The sequence below is a fragment of the Wasmannia auropunctata genome, unplaced genomic scaffold, assembly GCF_000956235.1.
Source record: "Wasmannia auropunctata unplaced genomic scaffold, wasmannia.A_1.0 LD336050.1, whole genome shotgun sequence".
NCBI classification, from domain to species: Eukaryota; Metazoa; Arthropoda; class Insecta; order Hymenoptera; family Formicidae; genus Wasmannia; species Wasmannia auropunctata.
The window spans coordinates 1,626,115-1,636,823 of NW_012026840.1; the positions used below are offsets into that span (position 1 = coordinate 1,626,115).

Below are 10,709 nucleotides of genomic sequence, written 5' to 3' on the forward strand. Positions count from 1 at the left end.
GGTAGTGAGAATTGGCTATGGAGATGATTGTGTCATCGGTTAGGCTACTTGTGTTTTTTATGCTAAACAACTTAGGAAAGAGTGTATAATGCTGAAAATTATTTTCAAGTCATCACTCTTTAATAGAAAGTCCATGGATAAGAATGAAATGAATACTTCTAGTATAGAAAGTAAAAGTAGAATTTTTTGTTTTAATCTTATGGTTTCACTTACTTGGTCTTTCTTTATTTTAAAAATGCAATAAATACAAATACATTTATTTTAATATTTTTAAATTCTATTTTACAATTCAGAATATCTATTTGATCACATGATTAAAATAAAGTAAGTGGCCTTCTGAACTTAAACATAATAAATAAGAGAGAGAGAGAGAGAGAGAGAGAGAGAGAGAGAGAGAGAGAGAGAAAGAAACCAGGTTGAAAGGGGATAGAGGGTAAAGGCTTGCACACACATTTCCGTCGTGCGTCACAGATCTCAATGGCGCATGCAATCCGTACACCTCGATTACCGACGTGCGCCTTTTGATTTTCGTTCCCCTAACGATCTTATAGCGACTAGCGAGTTTTTAGCGGTCGGGATGCCGGGTGCGCGCCACCGGGGACAGGGGTGGGAGGAGAAAGGGGAGGAGGAGGTGCACGGTCTGATTACGATCGTATTTCCCTAAGAAAAGTTTTCGTAGCCCGAACTCACCCCCGCTGAGGCCGAGGCCCCGCGCCCGGACTGAAGTCGCTCGGACTGGTTTCGAGAGACCGATTCCCTCTCGAACGGCAGCGGGGAACGGTCCTTTGTGGTCTCAACGATTTGATCTTTAGCTCGGCCCGTACTTTTATTCGAGAACCCTCGGTTAGGGGTGTACGTACGAGATTTATGCACTCTGCGCGGTGCAACTTCGATGCGGTTTAATTTCCAGTGCCAAGAATTTTCTCCAGGGGAAGTTTAAAATTATCCTGGTGATCCCCGATAAAAGTATTTTCGGCATGGAATGAAATATAATGCATTTGGAAATATTATTCTTGACGAATCTCCACCAAACAGAATTATACATGATTTTCCATACAATAGAATTATGTAAGTAATCCATCGGCAAAAGTCATTTCATAAATTTATTTAAAATTTTTTTTGCAAAAATGAAGAAACTATTTAATTTTTCACATTCAAGCTATCAATAAGATCTTCTTTTGAAAAATTAAGAATAGTTCTTTGTTTTAGTTAACAAAACGTGTATAATGTGGCATAAAAAATAAAATTTTTACTTATTAAAATACAATTCAGACTACTTATACATGCGTATAAGTCAAAAACTATTTTATTTAGATGAATATTAGAAAATGGATAGTAAAGAATTGTTCTGGTAGCCATACGTAACTTGTTACATAGCTTTTTTTTTATTATTGTTTACACAGCTATAAAATACTTCAGGTTGGCTATGCTTGCCGTATAAATTGTCGTTTTAACGAATGATATAATCGTACGGCATACATGATAACGATATCGAGTTTATATCCTTGGAAATCGTATACAATGCGCTGTAATATACGCTTATCTGCGTGCAGCTAGCAGCGATCAGATAAAGTGGCAGTGTGAGTAAAAACACTATGTGAGCTCCTACCGCACAAAATTGCCGTTAGGTCGATACCCGTTACAATCTATGTTAAACCTTGTTTTACGTTTTTATACCGCGTATTACATCTCTCTTCCTGGGACATTAACATGTCATGAAACACGCGTTTTTTTGCGCCAGACGGTTAAAAGGATTGTAATTAAAAGGATAATAAGACACAATGGGGTAAGACACAAGAGAGAGATTTTTTGTCGTAAAATTATATTTCGAAAATATCTTTACACGGAGAGCACGATTTTGCCGATGTATCCAAAAATTTATTGTATGTATGCAGTTGTGAAAATAATTTCGTTAAAATCCGTCCAAATAATTATGTGGGAAACTCAAGTGTAATTGAGCAATGCTGCAAAAAGTTTTGACATTCTGACAACCAGCTTGAGCGTCCTGTACAATTATTTTGATAGTGCAACAAAATTATTTTTAGATCTGTATGTTACTAGCTAAATTTTTAGACACTTCAGCAAAATCGCTTTTTTTCCGTACGTATAATTTATTTTGTAATAAAAACGCGTAGAGTAAATTCGATAAATGAGTAAGTATGAGTGAATTAAAGTTTGATGTATGTACATAAAGGCGCACCGTCGAACTCAGCCATTCTATTCGAAATGAACGCAGATTTACCGGAATATTTAATAATCCTGTTTTCGGTTATGTTTGCATGCAATGTGCTTGTTGAACTTTGTCATTACACGACTTTGTTCGCGAACTTTGTTCTAAATGCACGACGATGAGCTTGAAACTCAGTGCTACGAATGCACTAGGTTAAGTTCCAGGAAGATGATGTAGGTCACCGCGGCTATAGCTTGAGACTCGTTTTCTGTACTTCTCTTACCAGGAAATCACGGAATATCGCGGCCCGAGGAATATGCTTGTTCTGCAATTCAGCGTAACAGAGAGACCGCCAATATTATCGAGGTACGATCGATACGCCGGGGCAGAGGAGTGTAATTAAATATTTAAAAGTTAATTATATTAACGCTAAACGGCGATCCGTTTTTATTCCTTTAATAGCGTATGCAATTTATCGTAACAACGGCATTTTTCTGCAGTTTTAAAGAAACGCTCCGTATATATGTACATATTTCGCGAGGTACTTTCAAACACGTGATCCTCCCCGTTTTTATCATGGATACCAATCTCGTTATGCGATTAATCCGTCAAGTGACCCTTTGATATATGACGTTTAATTCGACGCTACCTCGCCTCGTAGTACTTTCCGGCGATTCCGTGTACGTGTCTGCTGTTGCTCAACCGTCGCGAAAGTAAGCCCGGGCTCGCCAGTTAAACCTGATAACTCTCTCGCAAAATTAATCTCGGTAATAATTGCACTCCGCGTACTAGAGCGCGCCAGCCTGCGGAGTCGCGCGCCCATTTAGCTAATCGCATTTACTAATTGTAACCGCGACCGCGCCGCAAGATTTCTGGCTCTGACTCGATCAGGCAGTTGTTAAACGCGGAACCGGATTACGCCGGTAATACGCACCCGCGTTCGCTTGTTGCGCGGATTTACCGAAGATCGGCTTACCAGCCGGGATAAAATATTTAAGATGGATTCATGAAACCAACGTTTCATCCTTCACCGTACTAATCTCGATTCGGCCTTTTCACGGTATACATCGTGCGCGCCGCGAGTGTATTAAAATGCGCAAGATTTATTAAACGACGACGTGTAGTACGAAGACCAGCGTGATTTACCTGCAATGCGCGGAAAAGCTTCACGCATCCGCGAAATAAATAAATTACTAATCCCAGCTGTACGTATCCCTGCACGTATACGTCGCGTTTGATATACGTCAAAATCTACAGCGCTGGAGAGAAATACGGATTTATAAATTGTTTTAACAAAGGAAGATGTTAAGTTTTTTAATTAACTTAGAAGAAGCTATATAGGTATGTACAAATTGTACTTTATATTAAAGGGCTATACTTATAAGGCGAATTCGAGTGGCGTATTGCTTATCTTGGATAATTAATGTGACGTGATGTCTCTTTTTCGAAATGAATGCTTCACTGTCCCGCCAAACATATATATGTTAAAAATATCAATAATATATTTTTTAAAAGTGAATTGCTATTTTTGTATTCATTTTTATTATGCTTTCCTTATTCTCCTCCAATATAAAATTGTCCCGCTTTGAATTTGAAAATATCTGGTCACATTATAAGTATATAATGCGCTTTGCATCATTGATATGCATCTCCTTTCGCTTCGTGCAGCTGTGCCACGGATCACGGTGAATTGTACATTGCATAATACAAAGTAACAACGCTACTTTTTCCTCTCATAACATATACTAATTGCGGACGCGCTGCAGAACGCTATAATTTTCCTATGCCTCCTCCGCGCATAGCTCGGCCGACCTCGTTCGCGGTGTCGTCTTTCGCAATTAATTTCGGACGAGCGTTTTCGGGGGGGGGGGAGGGGGGGGGAACGAATTCGCGGATTAACGGCGGAAGTTTTCTCTCCCCCTCCCGGTCTGAAATACGTTTTTCGAGGCAATTACCTTCCGCGCGCGACGCATTCGCTAATTGTACCCCGCGACCGCAGCGACGTTTTTCCTTTTGTCGCGTTCCCCCTTCCCCGATGCGAGTTATTAAACAGTAGAATCTGCTCGTTCGCCTCTTTCTCCCCCCGTCCTCCCCCCTCCCCCAGACACCCTGCCAAGATTGCAAAAACTTGTTATCACCCGCTGTCGCAGGTTCCATTCTTCCCCCCCTTTTTTTGTTCCCTTTTTGGTCTCTGGACTTTGCGAGCGCACGCGCGCGCGTATGTGTACATCGATGCAAATAGTCTGGGGCACTCTGTGTACCGGGGGTGCCGTTAATTCGCTTACGTCCTATTCGAGTTCCCAAGCAAAAAGGTAATTATTTTCATTCGGACCGGAAAGTGCCTAACGAAGCGAGTCGCGTGTTACTGTTCCGACGGCTCGCGTTCCGATTGCTGCTTTGTGTCGCTAACTAGGAACGTTTGTCGGAGCGTATTCCGGCGCACTCCGGTTTTCGGGCCGTCCCGCGGCGTTGTGTAATCATAAGCGATTGTTAATGCAACGCGGCAAACACGAGGAGCATTAAAACGCGCCGCCGCGGCATTATTAATTCCGCCGATGAAAATCAAACGCGCGCCGTTTATCTCGCGTTTAAATCATCGGCCGATTGGTTTTTCGCGGTGGAATTCGCTCGCCATGTGTGAAAACGTACGTTTCGCATTTCTGAAACGAAGTCGCCATGACGTAACGAATCGACATGATGTTAAATAATTTAGGGGGAAGTGGAGGAATTGCGAACATCGAATAAGGCGAATGATTCTATTGCGTTGTACTAAACCCTATATAATTCTAATCACCAATTCACAATCCTCAATCTCTAATAATTCGGATTAATTTGACCAGTCAGATTTTAATTTTAATTTTAATCCGTTTCATTTTAATTTATATATATGTCGCCGGCTTTTTGTATAATCAGCCTTTTTGGATAACGCCAAGAAAACTAACCCAAACCATTTTCGAAGGCGTTATGCAAAAAGGCGTCTTTTTGCAAAGAGGCTAGCCTTTTTGCAAAAAGGCTGATTATACAAAAAGACTGCAACATATATATATATTACTTCAAATTTTCTCTCTATAGTTAAATAATCAAATCTTTTTTTTTTTTTTAAAAAAGCAGTAAAAACCAACCTCTTTATTGAACAACGCTAAGTTTTTCTCAAAATCGAAGTCTTGCTGCAAGGATTGGTCAATCGGGGTACCAAAGGTATGCTCGTCCCTCTCCAGTGCCCTTTGCCTGTGAGTCAATCTTTTTGAGACTGATTTGTTGTTAGACGCATTATTTTCGGCTACAACAACACGGTTATATTAACATAACATACACAGGCATGTATATCATGTATATTACGGTCATGTATGTTGTACTTGGAGGAATTTTTCCGTTAGGAGTCTGCTCTACTTGCTGCTGATACGGTTCCGCCGGTTTCTTGAAATTTGTCTGCGGCGTTTGAGAACTTCCCGCTTGCACCGTCGCATTTGGAACGCATTCCGAGATAGATCGTCCGACCCTCTTCGCAATCGGTCTCTTCACGATTACCTTGCTGTGCGTATCGTTCACATTTCCCGCTTCCTCGGTTGATATAATCTCAAGATTCTGTATGTCCTTTACACTGCGATGATAAAGATAATTAATACATGCGTTAAGACGTTACATGGTATATTGGGTAACTTAATATTAGGACAGTTGCTTGTGAAAAATCTTGCAAAAATTCTGAGTTGGATTTCTGAACTGCTACTGTGCATACATTACGAATTTTAAGTGCAAGAAGATTCGCTGATACTCTGATAGAAACACAAAAGATAAATGTATCGTCCTTTGAAGAACAGAATCCTCCAAATAATAAGAATAATTTTAAAAATAAACCAAGTCTTCCAAGAATGAAAGTTGGGCAATCGAAGTTAGATTGGGATTTTATATAGTTCATTTTTATAAAAATAGAAATCAATTTGAAAGTTTTGGCCCAAGACTATACCCAATAAAATAAACAATAGATTGTATGAATTTAGCTATTCAAAATAAATTTAAATTTATTTTTAAGTTCATTTACATTCAATTTAATTATATATATATATATAATTTTTAAATATTTCTTATGATTTCTATTATAAAAATAAATCAAAGCCAGCGTCTTACCTCAAGTTAACAACGGAAGAAGTATGAGGCATGCCATTGCAAAATGCTTTAGCCAGAGTCAGACTGTTCTTGTTTAGATCGATAATTTTACCCTGGTAAGCAACATCATCGATACACTTCACCGAAACTGTACAACCGAGAAACTGTTCAGACATCTTGCCTGAAACTGAAATGTCAAAGTCAAACGACTTCTACGAATGTATCATAAACACAACTTATATTTTATCACAATTACGAATTTTATGTTAGAAATTAAATACAATTGAGCTAAGACCAACCAACATACATGTTATTTCAATTATTGTCTGACAAGGTGTGATCTCAAAGCAGTGCCAACATATTGCAATCTACAGAGGTGAAAAACTGTGACCGATTAACGGGATCACAAAAGTATTGTCTATATACTGACATTAGCGTGTGTTAATATATAGATAAGGTTTCTTTTAGAAAATTAAGATTGGCGTAAAAATATATGTGATGGACAGCACACACGTGACGTTAAGAAATAAATAATTTAATAAATACACGCGGAATAAGTAAACACAGAGAAGCAGATATTCACCAAGTTCCTAACGTTGTTGAAAAAAATACTGCGCTTTCAAAGTTGCTGCTTGTTAATATAAAATTCGCACAATTATGATGTTTATGTTACAAATTAAATACAATTGAGCTAAGACCAACCAACATACATGTTATTTCAATCATTGTCTGACAAGGTGTGATCTCGAAGCAATGCCAACATATTACAATCTACAGAGGTGACGGTAAAAAATTGTAACCGGTTAACGGGATCACAAAAGTATTGTCTATATACTGACATTATTGACAATAGTGTATGTTAATATATAGATAAGGTTTCTTTTAGAAAATTAAGATTGGCGTAAAAATATATGTGATGGACAGCACACACGTGACGTTAAGAAATAAATATAATGAATACACGCGGAATAGGTAAACGCAGAGGAGCAGATAAGATATTCACCAAGTTCCTGACGTCGTTGGAAAAAAACACTGCGCTTCCTAAGTCGCTGCTTGTGTTATAGGTTAAGAAGCGGTCGCGACGTAGCTGTGGAAGATCGCGGCGACTCGTCCACGTACCTGAGTCGACGGCGGCGAAAACGAAGGAGCTTGACGAGGGGAAGAGTAAACCGCGGCGATAACTTAATTTGTTGCGCACTTATCTCAGCTCGGCGATCTGGCGTGTGCGGCATCGAGACGAATCTCACCACCACCACCCCGCTGTATGTCGACTGTACACAATTGTGGCGTGACCGTGGATTCTCTCCCTCGCCTCGCGGCGCCCGCCCACCGCTCTCTGACACAGTGAGGATCGTTCAACGTTCTTCGCGAGTACATAAATATACTCGTGCGATCCTGCGGGCGAATTTGTATAATTATAAACGATAAAGCGAAATTACACGAGCTGGAAAATGTAAATATTATTTGCGCGTCGGAACGACCCTGTTACCGACCGATAATTCCATGCGATCCTGACGAAAATGCGTATATATTCAATATATTGTACTTTAAAGAGACTCGCTTTAAAAGGGTGTCTCGATCGCGTCAGAAATTGGAACGTATTTCTGACAGTTTCATTTCAAGTTTATTTGTGAACTTTCAAAACATATCATTCAGACAATTTCGAAACATTTGCAGGAAATACAATATCTGTTATACTGACGAGTTTTTATGCTTCTCTCTCAGGTCAGAGAGAAGCATAACAGGTTGCAAGATTTGCCGCCGAACGGCGCGGCGGTTCACGAGCACTCTTTCCGTGCACTCTATTTATCTTCTGTACAACACGGCTTGCGATAGTGTATAAAATATGGCGGATTCAGCAGGAAATTGGTGTCTCATTGAGAGTGATCCTGGCGTTTTTACGGAATTGATTAAAGAATTCGGCAAGTTTACACTTAATTTTCATTTCCCTCAGGTATAACGCGTCCTCTGCCTGCACTGTTTTTGGTGTTACCCGAATTCACGTAATTCTAATAAAAAGCATTTGTCATGCGTGGGTGCTGGTGCGCACCATATATATAAATATTATGTATACATAAAAATATATACATATATATATATATATATATATATATGTTTATGTTTGATTATAAATTGATTATCAAGTCTCACACAAAGTTGCACAAAGATATTTTTTCGATAAATTTTTTAACCTTTAAACCATTTATCCCAAAAAATTACACTAACCACAATGTCGGTCTGACAGACCGCTATTGTGCTCTTGCTAATTTTATAAGTTATGTGTAATAAAAATGTATGTTTTCTGAATATTTGTGATGGGGAAAAAGAAACCTATGTTTTAATGTGAGGGTTAACAAAAAAATCTCGTACACAATAGAAATAAAATATATTTAAATGGTGAACAAATAAGAAAATGATTGACAAGTAACGTTTTAATAGCGGTGAGACCGATATAGTGGTTTAAAGGTTAATCCTTGTATCAATGTGTACTCTGTAAAATTATATTCTCTGTAAAATCGTATTATTGAATAGAATATTATATATTACTTGGAGGTGACTCGGGGCTAAATTGTACAATTACCTGTATTACTTATTAATTAATATTATATATCTTCCTGTAGGTGTCAAAGGTGCACAAGTGGAAGAGCTATGGAGTTTGGATGATGAACAATTTAATGAGTTAAAGTGAGTTTTAAGTCTAACATTCTGTATAACATTGATGTAATTTCTAATGTTAAATCTGAAGGATATCTGCAAGAGATTGGATATGTTCTTCGTAATTAATCTTTTCACACTTGCTTTTCCTGATTTCATGCATATGATAACATTTTAAGGCTAATATTGGATACCGCAGAAAGTTCGTTTTCCAAAGAGATTTTGTTCACTAAATAAAGAATTTTGACTATATAACTATGGACCTGTGATGTGTTCTGCATGAGAACACTAATTCATGACTTGTAGTTGAAGAGTCCCAAATTCAAATCCAAGGTATTTACAGCATCAAAGGGCAATTGGTAGTCCATAGTTATATAGTTACAATTTCTTATTTGGTGAACGAAATCTCTTTGAAAAACGACACAAACTTTTCATAGTACTTAATATTACATTTGTCCGTTTTTGCCATACGACGAAGCACTTCAAGCCTATCAATTGACTATAGGATGGAGAGATCCAACAACTTCTCTTTCTTGCAGCCAATCAATAGGCTTGAAAAATTTGTCGTACGCCAGAAAACGGATAAAACGTAATTAAACGTAATAATAGTATCCTAAGAATGTTATCACAGACACTTGTTTTCCTTTAGATATATAAGATAAGACATATATGTTTAGATAAAAAGCAATAACAGTTGTATCAATAATTTAAACGACATTAATATCTGTAATCTTTGTAGATTGACTTTTATGTAATGTCACTTTGTTTTTGTATAATGTTTTTCACTTTTGAAGTCTGTTATAAATTCTCTCTCTTTTTTTAGGCCTATTCACGGTTTAATATTTTTATTCAAATGGGTACAAGATGACGAATTGTCAGGGAATATTGTGCAAGACAGTAGACTGGATAAAATATTCTTTGCAAAACAGGTAATGTAATGTAATGTATAAAAATAGATATTTTAAATAGATTATATTGTGGTAATTGGAAAATAGAAAATCAAATCATTTTAATAGTAAATTGAGATACGATTTTTATTAACCTTGTACTTTATAAAAAATATTAAAAATATCAGTTAAAATTTGTCGGCATATTTCATACATAGAATAAATAACAAATCATTTTTTATCATGAATCTGTTTCATAATTAATGTTGATTCATATGTATTATGTGCGTTGAATATAAAAATATAGAGCCTGTTTAAAATAACAATTTAAAATTTAGGTAATAAACAACGCCTGCGCGACACAAGCGATACTGAGCGTTTTGTTGAATTGTAAGCACGGAGACATATCTCTAGGGCCAAATTTAGAAGAATTTAAAAATTTCTGCCAAAGCTTCGATGCAAACATGCGTGGACTTGCACTCAGTAATTCCGACGTTATAAGGGAGGTGCATAATTCCTTCTCCAGGTATTACTTTTTTTTATTACTTTTTTTTAGACTAACCACTAAATATTTATGTCGAAGAAAGTTTCAGCCTTGTTTCTATTGAAATTGCAGGCAAACTTTATTTGAATACGACTCGAAGCAGGCATCTAAAGATGACGATGTGTTTCACTTTGTGAGTTACGTTCCAATCGACGGTCGTCTGTACGAGCTAGACGGTTTGAAGGATGGGCCAATTGATTTGGGCCCGTGTCCGGTAGGAGAGCAATGGGTACAAGCTGCGAAACCTATAATTCAAAAGCGGATAAATAAGTGAGTTGTAAAATACAGAATTTCAATAATTTATTATGTGTATGCATAGATGAATGTTGTGTATATATATATATATATA

At 37.5% G+C, this 10,709-nt stretch overlaps 2 protein-coding genes across 7 annotated transcripts in view; one reads left to right on the forward strand and one right to left on the reverse strand.

Moving 5' to 3' along the window:
- The window catches only part of LOC105451576 (enhancer of mRNA-decapping protein 3), an 11,030-nt gene extending 3,031 nt beyond the window's left edge, over window positions 1–7,999 (reverse strand). Inside the window, exons 1-5 of one of the 6 annotated variants that reach the window (XM_011692119.1) lie at window positions 7,768–7,999; window positions 7,278–7,669; window positions 6,296–6,461; window positions 5,527–5,771; window positions 5,293–5,450 (exon numbers count right to left, since the gene is read on the reverse strand). In XM_011692119.1, the coding sequence (XP_011690421.1) occupies window positions 5,293–5,450; window positions 5,527–5,771; window positions 6,296–6,450 (558 nt within the window). In that variant the 5' untranslated portion in view covers window positions 6,451–6,461; window positions 7,278–7,669; window positions 7,768–7,999. Of the gene's footprint in view, window positions 1–5,292; window positions 5,451–5,526; window positions 5,772–6,295; window positions 6,462–7,277 lie in introns of all 6 variants that reach the window. The other 5 variants (XM_011692120.1, XM_011692123.1, XM_011692122.1 and 2 more) reach the window with 5 other exon arrangements.
- Window positions 8,000–8,076: 77 nt separating this feature from the next.
- LOC105451575 (ubiquitin carboxyl-terminal hydrolase isozyme L5) overlaps window positions 8,077–10,709 on the forward strand; it is a 3,230-nt gene continuing 597 nt past the window's right edge. Inside the window, exons 1-5 of the mRNA XM_011692116.1 lie at window positions 8,077–8,196; window positions 8,896–8,959; window positions 9,753–9,858; window positions 10,155–10,342; window positions 10,433–10,630. Coding sequence (XP_011690418.1) covers window positions 8,121–8,196; window positions 8,896–8,959; window positions 9,753–9,858; window positions 10,155–10,342; window positions 10,433–10,630 — 632 coding nt within the window. The 5' untranslated portion in view covers window positions 8,077–8,120. The remainder of the gene's footprint in view (window positions 8,197–8,895; window positions 8,960–9,752; window positions 9,859–10,154; window positions 10,343–10,432; window positions 10,631–10,709) is intronic.